The 20,074-nt window shown below is 54.0% G+C and overlaps 1 protein-coding gene across 4 annotated transcripts in view; it reads left to right on the plus strand.

Moving 5' to 3' along the window:
* Nucleotides 1-8,696, plus strand: part of PDE9A (phosphodiesterase 9A) — a 100,144-nt gene extending 91,448 nt beyond the window's left edge. For 3 of the 4 annotated variants that reach the window (XM_082459159.1, XM_082459161.1, XM_082459162.1), the window contains 6 exons: nt 1,465-1,578; nt 2,549-2,653; nt 3,111-3,239; nt 4,676-4,771; nt 6,234-6,306; nt 7,041-8,695. In XM_082459159.1, the coding sequence (XP_082315285.1) occupies nt 1,465-1,578; nt 2,549-2,653; nt 3,111-3,239; nt 4,676-4,771; nt 6,234-6,306; nt 7,041-7,051 (528 nt within the window). In that variant the 3' untranslated portion in view covers nt 7,052-8,695. Of the gene's footprint in view, nt 1-1,464; nt 1,579-2,548; nt 2,654-3,110; nt 3,240-4,675; nt 4,772-6,233; nt 6,307-7,040 lie in introns of all 4 variants that reach the window. The other variant, XM_082459160.1, reaches the window with a different exon arrangement.
* Nucleotides 8,697-20,074: the final 11,378 nt, after the last annotated feature.

The following is a 20,074-nucleotide window of genomic DNA, read 5'->3' on the forward strand; positions in this document are numbered from 1 at the left end:
GCCCAGAGAATTCACGCAGCTGAGCCCCTTTGTGGGTGGAGTCGTCAGAGCAGCCCCCCGCTCCTGCTGGGGGAGCCGCACCCCAGCGGACGGGGCCTTCGTCGTGCTGCCCGCCGCGGGGACGCAGGGTGATCTTGCCCCAGACCCCTTACTGACATTAACACTTTCTAAGGGCAAAATCCGTTGTCCCAATTGTTAATAATATTTCGTCCTTGAACATTTTGAGGGGTAACTCATCATAGGAATAGATCCTTCACTAATAATACAATTAAATCTTTACTGAGAAATTACACAATTCAAAAGGCCAGTGATGCCCCCCCATTTTTTATCTGTCTTGACTGATTTGAGTTCTGTATTTGATGTTTGTGGTGGTGTTTTCTTGGAAAAGTAGAACACCATACTCAGCACAGAGGTGTGTTCTGTAAATGTTTGTAGGATGGATGGATGACAAGTGGGTGGGTGGATGGATGGATGGAGAAGTGAACAAGTGAATGGATGGATGGATGAGTGAACAAGTGAATGGATGGATGGATGGATGGATGGATGGATGGATGGATGGATGGATGGTTGGATGATGGATGGATGGATGGATGGATGGATGGATGGATGGGTGAGTGGACAAGTGGATGGATGGGTAGACAGATAAATTGATGGGTGGATGAGTGGGTTGATGGATGATCATGGTTTCAAATTATGTTATTTCTACTAAACCAATACTGGGTTAACAAGGTCAAAATATTTGTATTAAAAAACTTATTTGGGGACTTCCCTAGCGGTCCAGTGGTTAAGACTCTGCACTTCCAATGCAGGGGGTGCGGCTTCGATCCCTGGTCGGGGAACTAAGGTCTCGCATGCTACATGGTGCGGCCAAAAAAAACAAAACAAAACAACTTTTATTTCATCCTTCTCTACAATTCGTTAATAGAAGAATGCTATTATATGATCAGACTTTGATCACTCCCAAGCAAGATAAGCACATATAATCACATACAGATTAGATAACAGGAAAAAAAAATACTCTTGGAAAATAGGTCACTGACCTCCAACAACAAGCTCTGGAAGGAACAAACCATATATCTAAATTACTAAATCAGCGGGAAGCATTTGTCCTTGGCTGAAAGCGGCTGGACTTCGCAAGGAGACACATGCTGAGCCTGCCCTCTGCAGGTGAATGGTCTTGGCGGGCCCGATGCGCTGCCTTCTCCAGGGACACAGCCTGTGTCCGGCACCCCTGGGCTCAGCCCCCGGCCTTCCACTCGCCAGCTGAGGCCTGGGCAGGCTCCCCGGCCTCTCTGGCTCTCGGTTTCTTTATAAAAACGAGGACAATGGTACTTAGACACGCCCATGGCGCTGGCATGAGGCCTAGATGAAGTGATGTGAACAGAGGGGTCCGCATACAGCGGGCGCCCACTGAGTAACTGTTGGGATCGTGCCCCGCGTTAACACTTTGCTTTCGCTTCTCAGGGGATGATCACGTTAATCTTGGCCACTGACATGGCAAGGCACGCGGAAATCATGGATTCTTTCAAAGAAAAAATGGAGAATTTTGACTACAGCAATGAGGAGCACATGACCCTGGTGAGTGGGCTTGTCTTCCCTCTCTGGGGGCTGGTGAGTGAGCGCCACCCTCCAGCTCAGACTGCAAACCAAAACACCGAAGGAAAATGTGTAACCGCGCCTTGGAGCGAGGCGTCGGTAAAGCCGGTTTTCAAAGTCACAGCACTTGACAGGGAAAGCGCCCCTATCACCCCAGCGGGACCCCCTCTCCTAGTTAAAGCCATCCCTTTCCCATTCCCCCATCTCATTCGGATTTGAAGGTTATAAGTAGGTGAAGGTAAGCCTGCATACAGAGGCCCGGCCAACGCAGGGGAGTGCCAGGCTTGGGAGCAGAGCGCAGAGGGCAGAAGCCAGGGCCGCCTTGACATTTGTGTGACTGCTCCCCCCGGGCTGGGGGTGGCAGAGGTGGAGTTCTGCCCTGGATGCCCCTCGGACCAGCCGGCAGGACTGTGGTTCCCACCCCTGCATCCCTCCCCGGTGTTCAGGCGGTGGGGGGCTGAGGCCGGTGGGCTCCCTCCCTGCTGTTACATGAGGGTCCCCTTCACCCTGTGTCTCTAACACACCTCTTCAGTACTCCGGGGTCCCAGCACTCTCCACTCGGTGGGGTTTTTTTTCGTTATCTTTTAAACCTCTGCCTCCAGACAATGCCGTCTGTCTACATTTTTTACATATTCTCAACATCAAGAAAATACTTCGGAGCTTTGCAGTGTATAGTTTGTATGACAAAACATCCACGTGTTAAAGGGGCTTTCCTACTACTCAGGCCCCTCCAGGAAAGATTCTGATCCTCGGGGGTGCGGGGAAGCCCCGTTCTCCCCCTGCAGCGGGAAGTATGCCCTTGCGGGGGGCAGGGGGCAACAATGCCGGGTTCCCCTCCGCCAGCCTCACCCCCCGCCCTCCTTCCCCGCCGGCCGGTGACGGTGAGTCCAGACGCACAGCGCTGTGGGATATGTCCCGTGTTGCACAGCTGATTCCAGATCTCTTCTTTCAGCTGAAGATGATCCTGATAAAATGCTGTGACATCTCTAACGAGGTCCGTCCGGTGGAGGTGGCGGAACCCTGGGTGGACTGTTTATTAGAGGAGTATTTCATGCAGGTAGGAGCATCACGCAGCGTCACGCAGCGTCACGCCTCCTGGGCTCGTTAGCCCCTTAACTGGGTTCCTATTAGAAGCGTGATGGACGGACCAAGGTGGCCGCCCGCGTCACCGCCTCCGGAAGCCTTCCCAGCAGGTGCACGTGTAATTTGAGACGTGAAAGACAGGGACCAATAGGAAAAGCTAATGTCAAACTGTTACCACATTAGTGCCCCTGTTACCACTAGTTAAACCCCCTCCCCGGGCCCCCCCTCCACATGACCCTGCAGGCCCAGCGGGCACCTAGTTCGCACTTGCGGCGTCCCCATCTTCCCACGTGGTCACTAATGTGCATGATGCGGGCGGTTCCATTGGCGTATTAGCTGTTTCTCTCTTCCTCTCAGACGATGATCCTGGAAGCTCCCAGATTCCACGGGTGTTTCTTTCTTTAACGTTGTGTCCTCTGCCTTCCCCGTAGAGCGACCGCGAGAAGTCGGAGGGCCTTCCCGTGGCCCCTTTCATGGACCGGGACAAAGTGACCAAGGCCACGGCCCAAATTGGGTTCATCAAGTTCGTCCTGATCCCGATGTTCGAAACGGTGACCAAGGTGAGTGACCATCACCACGAGCTGGTGACCCAGCAGTGATAAATACATGTGTGCACACACATGCACATGTGCACGCACACTCTCACACGCTCACGCGGACACACACGTGTGCAGTGGCCGCCTGCCCGACGCCCACCCGAAGCCCCCCATCCATCTTAACACCCGCGTGTTCGAAACAGACCCCCCCGCCTCCTGGCCTCCTGCCCTGCCCCCCGGGCAGTGACCCAGCAGCAAAGCCGCAGAGCCTCTCGGCCGCCCCTTCTTCAGCCACCCTCCTCCATGGTGTCTCTGGGGCCCCCCCAGGCCCCCGCTTCGCAGGGCACCCGCCAAGGCCCTGTCAGCCTTTCAACTCCGCCTACAGAAGCCCCTCTAACCTGCCCCCCACCCCGCCCAGCACACAGCTGACACCAGGTTAATCCTCAGCAAGGAGACGGCCTCTGCCTCTCTCCCGAACCTTCCATGGCTCCCCGCTGCCCCCAGCACAGGGCACACAGCCCCCCGCCCTCCCAGGCACTCCTGTCTTGCAGGACGGCCCTCAGCTCCTGTTCCTGCCTTTCTTCAAGCCTCCACATCTGAGCCCACCCTCCTTGGCCTGGGCGCCCCACGCCCTGCTCAGCAGCCTTCCAGAACTGCCTCAGCACACCCTTCCTCAAGCCCCGTGGCTCCGTTCCTCCTAGAATGTGTCTCCCTGCCTGCAGCTTCCTTCCTCAGGCTGCGGGGTCTTCCCCGTGGGCACTGAGTGCCAGGGCACAGCAGGGCGATGGTGGCTCCCCCGGGTGGCAGGAGCAGGGCTGGGGAAGCACAGGAAGCACGAGGGGCTGAGGGCTGTGTGCACAGGGCTCCTGGGGCTTGCCAGGGTCTCGGAGTGGGAGGCGAGCCCCTCGGAGCTGAGTCTCGAAGGTAAAGATGCTCAGCAGGTGGACCCGGGGCGGCGGGAGCCGCAGGGCCAGGCCTGCGCGCGGAGTGAGCGGAGGGGTCCTGGGCCACGCGGTGGCGGGGCGGGGGGGAAATAGCCTCACCCCTCCCGCCCCGGGGCTGCCAGGGCTGTAGTGGGCGAGGTTGGCGTTCGGAAGATGAGAGTCTGCAGGGTGGACGGTCGGGGGTTCCTTCAAGCAGAGGGCAGGGGGTGGCTTCTGCCAGGTCCGCGAGGACAGTGTGAGAGCGGGAAGCAGGGACCTGGAAGGGGTGGGTGGGCAGCGAGCGGGGGCTCCCCCTCCCCAGGGGCTCCCGGGAGTCATTGACCAGACGGCCCCACACCTCGGGCACCTTGGATTCCGCCACAGCCGAGACCCAAGAGGTCCAAAAGCGCCCCTTGGACAGAAGCACATTTCCTGTGCGGCTTTTGTCCCGGGACGCACGGGACCTGGCACGGTTTTGCTGGAACGTTTTCCGCGAGGATGACCAGCTGTTGAGAGGGCCCGTTTGTTCCCTCGCAGCTCTTCCCTGCGGTGGAGGGGCTCATGCTGCAGCCCCTGTGGGAATCCAGAGACCGCTACGAGGAGCTGAAGCAAATGGACGATGCCGCGAAGGAGGTGAGCCGGCCTGCTGCAGGCGCGGGGGTCCACGGGGCCCGCACGGCCCGGCCACACAACCCGGGGGGCCCTCCAGACGCGAGCTCATGCGTCCCGCGGAGGAGAGGGGCCAGTCCTCGGGGAACGCACGGCGTGGAGCACACAGAGCCTCGGGCGGAGTCGGTGCCCCGTGGTCGTGATTGCCCACGGGAAATGCAGAGCATCACAGCGCCTCGGCTGCCTGCGTCCCCTCAGAGCGGCGCCCTGGCCTCATGCAGGCCCCTCACCTCCTCCCGGGGCTGACCTTGTGCGGAGGGAGGGCGGCGGAAGAGACGCTCCCCCTGGCACGGGAAAAGCCACCACCACGACCCGGCCACAGGGCTACCACGTGGCAGCGTGGCACCTTGAGGAGGGTCTGGGTCTGGCTCTAGGCTGCTGTTGGGGTTGATCCCGTGTTTCAGGGAGGTCCAGTTCATAGGCTCAGAGCTGGGGTAGAGGTTTTCAGAAAAGCCCCAGATGCTGGTCTGGCCAAGGCAGGACCCCAGTGTGTGCAGATCTGCTTCAGGTCCCCCTGCCGCTTGGGACCCCTGGGACCTCCCCCCGTGACGTCCAGCCACTTGGGTGTGGCCTCCCTTCCGTCCACCCTCCCACCCCCTCTCTCCAGGGCCCGTCCCTGCTGCCCCGGGCTCGGTCCCCCTCTGGCCTTGGCCGGTGTCCCCCCGCACCCACCCAAGGGCCCCCTTCTGTGCCATTTGTCCTCACTGCGGGCAGGGCCCCACCCCGTCTCTGCAGCCAGGAACTCCCACTGTGCCCCACGGAGCCTCGGTGCAGCTCTCGACCTCCTTCGTCTACAATGCCGCACGCGTTGTGGTTCTCGGTAAATGCTTATGGGTCGATGGGCAATCCAGGCCGGCAGCCGATTCCTCTAGCTGGATTCTTCTCCCAAGAAGTCACAGGCGGGTCCTGAAGCTCCAAGAGCCTAAGAGCGAATGATGCAGAGAACAGATGGAAGAGGCGGTGTCCCCCTGCCAAGCCCCCTGACAGGAGGGCTAAAGGGGCCTGACTCCCCAGGGCCAACTGAGAGCCATCGCTGCGAAGGCCTCAGTCTCCAGGTCCCAGGCCAGCTGCCCAGAAGGGCCGCTAGGACCCTCCAGGGCCCCTTCCTGTTCCCAGAAAGAACAGACCCACAAAAGAGGTGAAAGGGCCTCGGACTCCGCACCCGCATCCACCAGTGCGCTGGTGCTGCATCTGCGGCCAGCACGAGTGGGAGGACAGTGGCCGCGTGTAGTGAGGCCTCTGACCGCAGGGAAGGTGGCCCGTGCAGAGCTGTTGTCCGGGAAGCTCCCCCAGGCTGTAGACCCCAGTCTCCTCCCACGTCTTAGCGTCTGCAGCCCCGGGAAGGTCTTGAGCAGACAAGCAGTCACTCACTCACTGCTTCCTGGAGCCTGATTTTTGCCTTCCGTACACTCTGTCCTGGTTACAGCAGAAGGCTGAGAGTCTGACACCTGAGAGCATCGTGTCACGAGAGGAAAGCAGAGATGGGGGAAAAAGCGAAGGTAATGCCGTTCTGCATGATGTCTCAGTGTATACGGTAGTTCAGACTGAAATGGGGACGGCGTGGAAATCTGGGAAGGAAGGAGGGACGGAGGGAAGGAAGGGAGAGAATCTGAATGTATGAATGTTTTTAAATGAAACGTTTCTTCCTTGCATATAATCTTTACAATTAGGCTCTGAAAGAAGGGGCCATGCCTTAGAAAATGATCAATGATTAGCATAGGTACTACTTACAAGGAAAAGCGCTTTTCAAAAATAAAGTCTTTGCTTATGTCGCTGCAAGCACTTCCTGCGCGCTTGCATTTAGTCCAGGTAGAAGGCAAACCAGCCCGTTCGGCCTCCGCGTGGTAAGGTCACACCACACACGTGTATGAGGGTCACTTGGGAGATCCTCGCTTATAGAGCAGTCAGGGTGCAGGGCATGAGAACTGCGCTGGTTTCATAGAGGAGCGGTGCCAGGCCCTGGCATCCAGCAGTCCTTGTTCTGAGTCCGGGCTTTGCTAATTACAAGCTGAGTGACTCGCACAAGCATCTCAACCTCTCTGAGCCGCAGAGCCCCAGTCTCTAAACTAGAGGCAATAATCCCATTCCTCTTGTTTTAGTGATTAAACGAGCAGAGTGCTGGGGCAGAAGAAGTGCCCATTGTTCGTGTGTGAGCCTGTGACATTTGTGGCATTGCCCGCACGTTTCCGATCCCACAATCACAAACCAGCCGTCTTTTTCCTTTTCCAAGCAGATCATGCCTGAAGAAAGCAGAGTGCTGTGGGCTGCTGTTCTGGACCCGGCCGGCTGGGCTTTGCGGGATCGTCCCTGCAGGGAGAAGTAGTCCTGAGCGTCTGCCACCATGAGATCATGTTTTCTAAGAACCATTTTGTTCACTGATACAACAAAAAAGGACTTCACGATGCTGTACAGAATTTTTATTTTTAAACTGTCTTTTAAATAATATATTCTTATACAGAAATGGGTACTGTCCTTTTTCTTTGGTAGTGTTGTGTATCCCGGGCTGCTTCTGATAAACCACAGGAATCTCCCCCGCTTCCCACGGGGAGACAAAGGACACTGTGCTTTCCTCACCCGTGTGTCTCAGAGTGATGGCCTGAGTGATGAGCTGCGTGCCTCCGTGTAATTCAGCATTAAATGTCACACCGGTGCCCGGAGCGCGGGGCTGTGCGTGTCCTGTTTGTGAGCTGCGAGGGGGATGTTGGGGGCTGTGTCCAGGGACGTGAGGCCGGAGGCAGCTCGGTCAGGCTGCAGGCGGCGTGAGCCCAAGAAATCCACGCGGGGTACCAACTACCACACGCTGGAGCCCGTTTTCAGCATGGGAATTCCACGTTTCAGTGGGCAGATAGGCAAAGGAGCCGCATTTACTCAGCACATTTCAGGGCCCCCGTTTCAGGGGATGAAGCTGTCCTTCTCTTCCTGCCTTTGTTTTAGGGACAAGCACTGGGGACGTCGTGGGTGGCCCTGCGCCCACAAGGGGAGACCCAGCCCCAGGCTAGTTCACAGTCGGGCTTCGCAGGTTGCGCACGCCTGAGCTCTCGCCCAGCACCCCCTCCCCGTGTGCTTCCCGGGGCTGTGAGCGCCATCTCTGTCCCCCGAAAAGCATCTGCTCTAAAAACTGACTTTACAGGCTGTCAGCGTAATCTGAGCTCTGGGGACATTTCATCTGCATGTTGGTTCAGTGTCCTCGGAGCATCTATTCCCTCTTGGTGAATTCCAGAATATTACTTCCCATCTTTGAATAATTCATTTCTGAGCTGTGAAACGTTCCATCTCTTCTTGAATTCAGTTCAATATGGAGAGGGGGCTTGGGTTCCGCCTCTCTTCTTAATTTTGTTTTTCATTTTCATCCTGCTAAAGCCAGTACATACCGCAGCTTTGGCTAAAATACAGCCCAAACTTAGTAGGTGTTTAGATATTGATGCCTTCAACCTGCACGTCATCCTATACAGACACTTTATCACCCGCCCTCCTAATCAGTGAGGGAACACGCTGAATGGTGCCTTCTGTCTGCTGGGTTATGCTGAATGCCTACCTCACCAAACTCTGCCCCTGATCAAACTTCATACAATGATTACTGAATTTAACACTCATGCACACACATGCACAAACACACATGCACATATACACAGTCACAGTCCACACACATGTCCACACAGGCATACACATACACATGTATCCACACATGCGTACACACATGCTTACATATACACACAACCACCCATATGTAATACACATGTTGACACACGCACACATACTTACACATGTGCAATCACACATGTGCACAGGTGTCCACACAATGCTTCTGTGCACTGTATACATGATCATAATACACATGCATACACATACATGAGCATGTGATGATACATAGGCACATGTGTACTCACACAATCACATGCATGTGTGTCCGCATACACAATCACGTGTACATGCATGTATACACATGCATGCACATATACACTTATATAGGCAATCGCATGTACACGTGTGTGTACACATACACACACACACACACACACACACACACTTCATCTGCATTACTGGGTTAGGTTATACCAAGTCCTGGGACAATGGGATCAACAAACAAGAGAAGAGACCATCCTGGCAGCACCTGTGACAGTCCGGGTCCCTGTGAAGCCAGCCTGGTCCCTTTAACGGGATCCCATAGAGCATCAGGGTCCCACTGAAAGCTGCCCTGAACCTTCTGCTTCAAAAGCGTTTCCACACTGCAGGTAGTTCCTCCTGCATCAGCTGGGCCCGGGGATCATGAGGCCCCATCCCGAGTCGCCTCTCACACGGGACGTCCCTCCCCGTGAGCGGCAGAAAAACCACCAGCCGCCTCCCTGCTGCACAGACCAGCCCCAGAGCCCGTGGACAGGGGCCCATCCACCCGGGTCAGCCTGCACACCAGCACCTGGAAGGCCTCCTGCCTGGGGCACCACACAGGCTGGCTGAGTGACCGCGTAGGAAACGGAGGGTGGGGAGGAGGAGGCGGCCACTCAGTGTAAAGTCAGAGTGAAGGATAAAGGCTCAGGGCCGAGACCTGCGCGTGGCGTTTTACAGTGGGACATTGGCCCCATCCTGCAACCCGGCCTCGCCTCCATCACCTTGTGTTCATACAAGGGGAAAAGACAGCGCTCTTTTCTGTGGCTTTTCTCCCCCAGGAACTTCTCTGAGCCGTCAAGGAATGACGCACGTGTCAGACAAAGACTGGATCTCATAAACCCCGACAAATCCCCCTCCTAACGTCATCCTGGGAGCTCAGCTCTGAGGGCGCGCTGCCCTGGGAACACAGCTGCGGCCGCCCGCTTCTCCACCGCCGTCAGAAAGGCCGTGCAGCCGCTTGTCATTTCAGCTCTGACCTCACAGCTAAGAAGGAAGAAAGGAGAGCTTCATCTGTCTAGATGGTGTCCCCATGGCCAAATGCCCCTACCCCACTGTCTCATGCTGCCTGCCGTGTCTCAGACCGCGGGCACCTCCCATGGACTCCTCCATCCATGATTTCTGAGGCCAGCGTGACATCTTTAACCAAATCACGCGGGAAAGTCAGTTCAGTGTGAGGGTTGAACAAACACCACACACACTAAGTACTTAACCCTGGATAAGCAGGCATCGGTGGGAACAGTCAGCTTGCAGGTCACTTCCGGCAGCGAAGAGCCAGGCGCCACAGAGCTGCCCCACCGGGTCGGGGTGGCCGCAGGAAATGCCACCTCCATCCCGACCCCAAGGGCAGCGCTGACGCGGGTTCCCTCCCACACAGGAATGGGCCCCAGACAAGAGGCTTCTTTCGCTCCTACCGTTCCCCCAGGGTTACCGTGAGGGGAGTTTTTAAAATTTAAGTCCAAAGAATTTAACTGTGATCTGTCTGAAGGACAGATAAAATTGTCGCTGCGGATTTGGAGGGGACTGTTGTCCGCTGGTAGCCGAGAGGACCCGGTGAGGGTGTTGGGGATTCGAAGTGTCTTCAGGCAGCTTTTCCCAGCTTCAGGCTGGGCTTCCAGCCCGTACCAGCGGAGACGGAGGGGCAGCGGGTACCGCAGTCTCGGGAGCTTGGGGGTGGGTGCCTCAGGTAGGAGCCAGGTCCTGGGGGGTGAGTTCCCTTGTCATGGACTGAATTATGTCCCCCAAAATGTGTACGCGGAAGTCCTCACCCCCAGCACCTCAGGATGTGACTGTGTTTGGAGGTCGGATCTCTAAAGAGGTGATTACGTTAAAATAAGGTCATTGGGGTGGGTCCTAATCCAGAGGGCTGTGTCCATATAAGAAGAGGAGATCAGGACACAGATGCACACAGAGGGACACACGTGAGGACACAGGAGGGGACGGCCGTCCTCACGCCCAGGAGAGAGGCCTCGGGAGGGACCAGCACTGCGACCCCTTGCTCTCGGACTTCCAGCCTTCAGACTGCCCGAGAATACATGTCGGCGGTGCTTTGCTACGGCCGCCCCAGGACCTCACACAGCTTCATCCCTGTGTCCAGGGATGGCCAGCACGGGGCCAGCGCCACGGGGTGCTCCGGAGTGAAGCCAGGTGCCCCGCGCGACACCACGACCTGCAGCCCCGCAGCTGCCCCTCCTCCCTCTGGGACACTGCTTGCCCCGGCGGAGAGGCCTTTCCAGCACCCAGGGCCTCCTCACAGGCATGGCCCCGAGCACACACCCGACGGGAACACCCCACCGGGTTCCCCCGGTGCTCAGGGGCCCTGTGAGCTGGGAGAGAGGCCTGAGGAGCGTCGGGCCCATCGCCTGAGACGCGAGTGGGCGTGCTGAGAGGAGGAGGCCCTTCGGAGGCGCCCAGACGTCAAGGCCACGTCCACGGGCCGGGCCTTCTCACCCAAGGATGCTGAGTCGGCCGAAGCCAAAGGACCCAAACCAAAGCCCCGCCTCAGTTCCTCGGCTGCAGAGGCGGAGTCAGCCTTCCGGCTGAAACAGGCAGGCAGTGGGGTGGGGGAACCTTCCGATTTTTCCTGTAGTTTCCAAATTTTCTGCAGTGACTGGTTTTACTTTTCTAAGTAGAATAAATAAATAAATGTTATTTTATTTTTAAAATGGGACACGGAAAAGGCATGACCCTCTTGGGGGGGAAATGTTGGCGCCCGAGGTGAAAGGTGTCGGGGGCAGACGGGTTTTACCAGCCCCAAATCCCCGCACACACGCCCAGGGCCTCGCGGCCCCGTGACTCTCAATGAGCCTGATTCCAAATACGGGCCCATCATCGCGGTCACAGACGTGCCCAGGGTCTGGGGACCCAAACCGCAGTTCCTCAACTTTCACATTCATAAGGAGGAAAATACCCTTTCCCGGATGACGTGCCGGCTTTCTTTTGAAAAAACATGATGCCCTCCTGGCCGAGCTAGTCCCTTTCCCGAAGCATGTGCGTTGGTGCCTCTCTGGGTGTCCACCCCCTCAGAGCTCCGGGCCAGCGGGAAAACCAAAGAGGATCGTCGGGAAGCCACGGGTCCTGGGCACTGCTTGTGGTGCGTGCAGGGTGCCCAGAACCTTCAGAAGGAGGCAAGGGTCACCTCCTGAAAGGCCAGTGGGCGGGAGAGGGAGGAGGGAGAGCCTTCCAAGAGGACGGCCCGGTGGGCTGGGAGTTGCAGCCTTTGCTGTGTGCTTTCTGGAGCAAAGAGCCCTGAGTCCTGCTGACTGATAAACGCAGTGAACCAGGCAAAGATCCGAGGAAGCAGCTTCCACACGAGGGGACAGCACGACAGAGGCCCCAAGGCAGGGAGGAGCCCATGGGCTTGGAAGCCCAGGGTGTGCGGGGAGAGGACCGCCACGTGTCCGGGTGAGGCAGGGGCCTGGGCCGCAGGTGCCCTGGGGCTTGTGGGGAAGGACCGGGCTCTGCCAGGGGTGCAAGCTAGGGCCGCATCGTCCAGGGAGAGATGGAGCTGGGGTCTGAGGGACCATTTAGGCCTAAGTCCAGCTGGACCGGCGGTCCGTTGTAAGAAGGGGTCGGGTGTCCAGCTGCGAACACCACCGAGTGGACTTGAGGCTCACTGGGCCCGGCTAAGCATCAACCCTCCCGGCTGCAAGCCTGCCCCATGGCCCCTGCTGCTCCTGGTGATCTGGGGTGACTCGCATTGTTTATAAAGGATAGGAGCCCTGCGAAAAATGAGTTCCCTGGACCCCATACACCCTGGGGGTGACGCTGGTGACCACCACCCACTAGGGGCTCCGACATTTACCCATCGAAGGAATGAATTTGCGTTTGTGGTCACTAACCTAGAGAATCACTAAGGGAAAAATCATCCTGCACAATGTGTGTGTGTGTGTGTGTGCATCTGTGTGTGTGTGTGTGTGCGCATCTGTGAGCGTATGTGCACCTCACTCCCAGCTGACAGGAGGACGCTCAAAAGACAGCAGGCATCCACCCTTGGCACGGTTTTCAGACTTGGCAGTGAACGGGGTAAAAATAAGAACATTTGGGCTTCGTTAAGGAACAAAGGGACAGGCGTGAGGAGAGGCGGCAGAGGCGGACACGGTCCCTCACGGGGCAGCGAGACGCGTGTTGAACCTGCAGCATCCCACGATGACTCGCGGCCATGAGAACTCTGGACTAATTTCTGCCGTTTTCCTTAAAATTAACTCTACAAGAAATTCAGAATGTGTTGGACGTGCCAATTAGAATGCAACAGGAGATATTCGCTGACTGCGGCCACTGACCGATCTGCCTGTTCTCACTGCTGCTGTGATGTCCAGAGGCACCTGCCCTTACATAGCCCATGTGTGTCCCACAGATGCTAATCGACCCCAGGGCTGCAGCGGGCAGCGTGGCACGCAGCTCCCACCTCCATGGAAATGCCTGCTGACTGCATGGGCCGAGGATACCTGCCAGTCTGGTATATGCACCGTGCCGACCACAGTGTACTGGTTGGGAAGGAACTTGGCAGAAATGTTCATCTGCTTATGTATCACCCTCTCCCCTCGGACAAGCCCATCCATCCTGAATGGAAACTCTGGGAGACTTCCAGAAGCCCAAGCCGGCTCCTCCAGCAGCAGCCTCGCCTCTGACATCCAGGCCGGGCTGTTCCTTCCCTCCTGAGCTGGTCCAGCTTCTGCCATCAAGACAGGGCATTGTCTAGAGGCTGCCTGTTCTGCAAAGAATCTGGCAGGCTTGGGTTTCAGCCCTTCTGGAATCCTCTTCTCACTGATGGTGTGGACTGCCCACCTCCTGTACTCGTGTCCTGGGGCTGCTGTGACAAAGTACCCCAAGCTTGGTGGCTTAAAACAAGAGAAATTTATTCTCTCACGGTTCAGGAGGCCAGAAGTCCAAAATCAAGGTGTTGTCAGGGCCGAGCTCCCTCTGTAGACTCTAGGGGAGAATCCTTCCTCACCTCCTCCCAGCTCTGGCGGCTGCTAGCCATCCCTGGTGGTCCCTGGCTCTTGGGGACATCACGTGGCCTTCTCCCCTCGTCTCTGTGCCTAAATTTCCTTCTTCTTATGAGCACACCAGCCACTGGACAACAGCCCAGCCCAATCCAGTGACCTCACCTTGACTTATGACATCTGCAAAGAGCCCATTTCCAAATAAGGTCACACTCACAGGCGCAAGTGGTTACAATCTTTGGGGGGGTGGGACACAATTCCACCCCCTACACCCTCGCAGTCTTAGCTTCCCCATCTGTCAATTTCCACCTCCCTAGCTTGTTGTGAGGATTAACTTGCTAGTGTGTGCCGAGTATTCAGCACAGTGTCTGGCACCCAGCTCTCCATCAACATCAGGTACCCTCAGGAGCCTGCCTGCATCTCTCTGTGAGCTAAGGCATCATTGCAGGAGGCCATCAGTGATGTACATCCCCTAGGCAGGGAGGTAGCTCTGTTGTTTGGGGACGTCTTCTCTTGGTCAGTCTTCCTCAAAGGAGCCAGGTTCTGAAGAAAGCAAAAGGCAGGTACCTGGAGGAAAGGAGAATAGCAGGCTCAGGTCAGATGCAGAGGCAGAAATGGGCCAGCAGGGTCTCTTTGAGAGGACTGGGCACTGAGCACAGAGTGACTCAAAAGGGAGAACTGGTAGAAATGGGACAGAGGGAAAAGGATGGTCTGGATGTAAGAATCCAGGAAAACAAATGATGGACCCTCTGCTTGGCCAAACTCAAACCTGAAATGTCGCCTTCAACCATCTGGGTACGAATGGGGAGTGTGTCAGTCAGCTCTTGCTGTGTAACAAACACCCTAAAACTCAGTGACTTGAAACAACAACGTGTATTATTTCTCAGGGCTTCGTGGGCTGACTGGGCAGGATGGTTGGTCTGGCCCAGTTCAGCTGGAGCTGGTTGGTCTGCATGGCCTCGCCCACACATCTGGCAGTGTCTGGTGTCAGCTGGAGTTGCAGCCACACGTGTGTCTGTCACCATGTGGCAGGTTAATAAAATGTGGTTTATTCACATTTTATTGTGGTGAATAAACGGTCCCAGCAGCAAGAAAGCATAAGCCCCCGGGGCCCAGGCACTTTTCAAGTCTGATCTAGTACCACAGTCACTGTGTCCCATCGGCCACAGCAAGTCCCTTGGCCAAGCCTAGATTTAAGGGGTGGAAAATAGGTCCTGCATCATGTCAGACAGAGCTGCAAAGAATGTACGGCCATTTGCCGTCTACTAGAGTGGGTATGACCGTGGTGTAAAACACAGCTGGCATCGTTCTCCAGTCTCCTCTCAATGCCCGTTTCCTCCCTGACCTCCAAGCCCCCCACCCCATTAGTTTTTCTAACCCGCCCAAGAGTTACTTGATTTCAGATGTGAAGGCACAAGGCCAACCCTACGAAGAGCAGCTGAGAAGTTATCTTCACGTCCCGGTGCTGTGATCCTAGAACGCCCATTGAAGGGCTTCAACCTATAAAGCTCTTGAAAGCTTCCCCGAGGTCCTTGGAGCAACTGCCGCAGGCCCACTGTGGGCTCTGTTATCAGCACCCGCACCCCCAGTACTGATGGGTCTGCTTGTCTCAACCACGGGAATCAGGTAAGAATCACACCCAGCTGGCCAAGCCTTGCGAGCAGGCAAAAGAAGACTTTCCTACATCTGGTATTATTTCGCCTCACCAGATTTTATACATGGTTATTTACCGTACCTAGCCATCGGAGGCATCTAATTAAAGTGTAAAGAATTTTAGACATTATCCTTGCAGCAGAAGCATGTAATTAAGGGATTCTTAAAAATGAGTGCAAGGTTTTATTCTGAGCCCCTAAGTGCTCACAGAAACTGTCATATTTGGCCTTTCAGATGGCTGGAGGGCAGGGTCATTCCATTTTCTGAGAAGTTCAAAGATTTGGTGTTTTCAGGCAACTGTAAGGCAGGAGGATAACAGTGTCTTACGAGTGGGAGAAACTTCACGTAAACCAGGAAACATCCATAGCATTTGACACGCTGCAGCCACAACAACCGTGTGTTTCCGGGGCATTTAACTTTATTGGAAAGTGTTCCTTAAATAATGTTAGATTGGGTGAGGCGGATACAAATGGTTTGTTCTTTACGATCCTGATTTTGTTGAAGAAAAATGTTAACAGGTATTTCACAGGTTATTCCTGGGTGAAATTACAAGTGATGTTTTTCCAGCACATTTTCCTCAATTCCTATAATGAATGGGTATCACTTTTTCATCAGCAGATAGCCATGAACGGTATTATATTTTGACGAGGTAGCTTGGCCAAAAAAGCGACACCAATAACCGAGGCTCAGAGGCTGGAGGGGTGGCAGATGAGAAGTTGGGAATATTGGACCACAGCCCCTGTACACAGAGCCCTAGCTGGTCTGACAAACACATCTCTAAGCCTCCAAACAGGTGATAATGGTTTTCTTTATATTTACTGTCAGAGAAACCCTACCCCCATAAAGGTAAAAGCAGCCATACTCTTGGGTCATCGGTAGCCCCGCCATGGAGACCCCGGGGGCTCTGGAGTCCTAATGCTCCCCACTGGGACTGCAGACATGGGGGCTCCCTCAGGGCTCCCTGAATGAGACGATGATTAGGGAGTGGGTGTTCAGGGCTAAATTCAATTGGGAATTGCTGGTGCATAATTAGGTGTTTAATTACCCAGAGTCAATCATGCAACTTGAACTGAGTGAGGTAAGTGTGGAGTTTGTGGAAATAAGCATGGTGGTTGAGTTTGTTTATGAACTAACTGCCTTATGTTTTCATTCTCATGGGCACATTGGAAATCTAACCTTGCCCATAACCTTGTGAGCCTCCAGGGCACCTGCCTGATACGAGCAAATGTGTCAGACCCCGCATTCCACCAAGGACCTCTAGGTCAGGTCACGTCAGCACATTCATTAGAATTGCAAAAAATTCCCATAAGCATTAGGAACCTTTTTTTAAAATCTCGTTCTCATTCTCTCTCATTCACCACATGAATAAGCTAAGCTAATCTCTGACAAGTGAGCTGCCCTCACTGGTATCTGAAGAAAACACCTGAGCACACTGTGGGGGGTGAGGATGGGCGCCCAGCAATGCAAGGGAGGCAAGTTCTCTGCCTTCTTGATGGTACCCAGCCTAGGCGAGCAAGGTGCTCAAGGATGCTTGGTGAACATATGAGTGAGTGAGTGAAGGAAGAACAGTTAAAAGGCAAGTACTTGGAATGTGGTTTATGCCGCTAACCTAGTGGAATCATTGGGTCTACTGCTCAAGTTTTCAGCTGAAAGGGTTACTAACATTGCATTCAAACTGACTTCAAGGAAGCTTGGAAGAGTGAACGAGAAGGGAAATGCACGGGTCTCCCCACAGGTCAGACCACTCATTTCTGACAGGATCTCACAAAAGCCCCTGGGAAAAAGCTTGGCGGTATTTTCTCCATCCTCTGTGACGAGCCGCTCCACCACTTCAGCTAAATAGATTCTCCAAGTGTTTGTCTTTAGGAAAAATACATCTGCTTTTGTTCAGAAATGAAGGGGCATAAAGAAGGCACATGGGATTGCAGAAAGACCAAAAAGGGTATTTTTCTCCTGTTTATAAAGGGAGATTTTTCTCCTGTTATGAAGGGTATTTTTTTCTCCTGTTGTAAAGGGTATTTTTCTCCTGTTATAAAGCTGCAAAAGCAGCTTGGCCACTGTAGGCAGTTAGGCCACCACCCTTGTACAGCCGTTACCCGCCTGCTGATGAGTGAGGGGCCGCGAGGTCAAGCAGCCCCCGGGGAGAGGGGCGAGAGAACGCTAACCCACGAGGTCTGCGATTCTTCATTTATGAGCCGTGTCGTCCTCGCTGACCGCAGCCTGGCCTGTGAGTCGCCGTTTATCACCTGCCGTGCCCACAAGGCGGGTGGGCAATACTCCGTGCTGCCAGTGCAGTTGGTCACGTCCAACAAGCGCTGCTTCCTGGGGAGCAGAAGGGAGCTCCCAACTCAAGGCGAGGCACCTGGGTCTGATCCTTCCTGGGTCCAGGTGAGGCTGTGCACACAGCACCGTAGCTCTCGGGGCCTCCACGGCGTGGGCCCCTCCCAGCCCCTCCAGCAGGATCTTCTGTGGTTCCTTTAAATTCCCCACAAGGAGACCCTCGTCGTCACAGCCGGGGCGGGGCAGGGTGTGGGCCACTCAGCGACCAACCAATCCACAGGCTGCATCCAAACCCCCAGGACACTTTCCAGCTCAGGGCCTGCACCCACCCTGGGACACCCTCCAAGCCCACAGCCTGCCCCCCTCATTCCCACATCTCGGGAGGCATCATTCGAAGCCAACAAGTGAACTGTTTTCTCTGCGGGGAGACTTGTCTGGCTTCAGGCTGATCCGGCCTGATTTGCTGAGGGCCCGACTGGGTCAGCAGGTGTCTGGAGAGGCCAAAGGGATCCAGAAGAGGTCTGCCTCACAGAGAGACTTCTCCCAGCACTGGGATGTTCAGGAACCACGTGGACTCCGTGAAATTACCTTCCCTTTGATGTTATAACCAAGAAAAATGATCTTTTTTTTTGGCCATGCCACACAGCTTGTGGAACCTTAGTTCCCCAACCAGAGACAGAACCCGGGCCCTCGGCAGTGAAAGCGCCGAGTCCTAATCTCTGGACCACCAGGGAATTCCCAAAATGATCATTTTTTAAATTAAACTTTTTATTTTGAGATAATTGTAGGTTCCCCTGCTGTTGTAAGAAAGAACACAGAGGGATCCCATGTGGACTTACCCAGATTCCCCCCCACCATGGTAACACCTTACAGAACTCTGTACCGAATCACCACTGAGCTGTTGACTAATGCAGTCCGGACACAGAATATTCCATTCCCACAAGGAGCCCTCTGCTGCCCTTTCATAGCCTCCCCCTCTTTCCTTCCACCCCACCCCCTCCTTAACCCCTGACAATCACTAGTCTGTCCCCCATCTCTAAAAGTGTGCCATTTCAGGAATGTTCTATAAATGGAATCACACAGTATGTGACCTTTGGGGTCGACTTATTTAATTCAGCACCGTTCTCCAGGGGGGTCATCCAGGTCCTCGTGCACATCAGGAATTTGTTCCTTTTTATGGCTGAGTAATGCTCCACGGTTGGGTGGATCACAGTTTGTTTACCTGTTCACCTCTTGTAGGGCATCTGGGCTGATTCCACTTTTTGGCTATTACGAATAAAGCTGCTGCATACATTCAACAGGTTTTGCATGAGTATGATGTTTCACCTCTCTGGGATGAACGCCCAGGAGTGTTATTTATTAGGTCACATGCCAGGGTTTGCTTGCTTTTATGAGAAACAGTCAAACCGTTTTCCAGAATGGCTATACCTATACTTTCCCACTAGCAATGTCCAAGTGATCCAGTTTCCCCACTCTTTCTTTAGTATTTGGTATTGTCACTGTTTTATTTTACTTTAGTGAGAGCCCATTGTAGCTCTAATTTGCATGTCCATGATGGCTAAGGTGTTGAACACCTGAAAAGATGTGCTCTATAGATGCTCATTGGTAAAATGTGTGCCCATGTCTTTGGCTCACTTTCAAATCTGTTTGGGGATTGTTGTTGTTTCATTGTTTTATTTTTTTATTGGAGTCTAGTTGATTTACAATGTTGTGTTAGTTTCAGGTGTACAGCAAAGTGAATCAGTTATACAAATATTGATACATATATCCACTCTTTTTTTTTTTTTTAGATTCTTTTCCTATATAGGCCATTACAGAGTATTGAGTGGCATTCCCTGTGCCTGTTTGATTGTTTTTAGTGTTGAGTTTTGGAAGTTCTTTGTATATTCTAGATACTAGTCTTCTGGCAGATATGCGGTTTACAAACATTCTCTCCCAGTCTGCTGCTTGTCTTTTCGTCCTAACAGCATCTTTCACAGAGCAAACATTTTTAATTTTGATGAAGTCCAATTTATCAACATTTCCTTCTGCCAATCTCGCTTTTGACATCAATTCTAGGAACTCTCTGCCTAGCCCTAAATCCTGAAGGTTTTCTTCTCTTTTTTCTCTAAGAGTCTTATAGTTTTACATTTTAATCCATGGTCCATTTTGAGTTAACTTTTATATGAAGTGTGAGGCCTAGGTTGAGGTTCACTTTTTTCCCCTGTGGATGCCCAGCTCCCTTTGTTGACAAGGCTGTCCTCCTCCATGGAATTGCTTTTGCACTATTGTCAAAAATCAGTTGGGCATATTTGTGTGGGTCTATTTCTGGGTTCTCTGCTCTGTTCCACTGATCTCTGTGTCTATCCCTCCACCAATACCACAGTCTCAATATAGTAAGTCTTAAAATCAGATAGACTGATTCCTCTCATTTTATATTTCTTTAAAAATATTTAGGAGATTTTTTACCTTACCATATAAATTTTAGAATAATCTTTTCTGTATCTATAAAATATTGCTCAGATTT

Source organism: Balaenoptera physalus (assembly GCF_965194825.1).
Source record: "Balaenoptera physalus genome assembly, chromosome: 4".
NCBI lineage: Eukaryota > Metazoa > Chordata > Mammalia > Artiodactyla > Balaenopteridae > Balaenoptera > Balaenoptera physalus.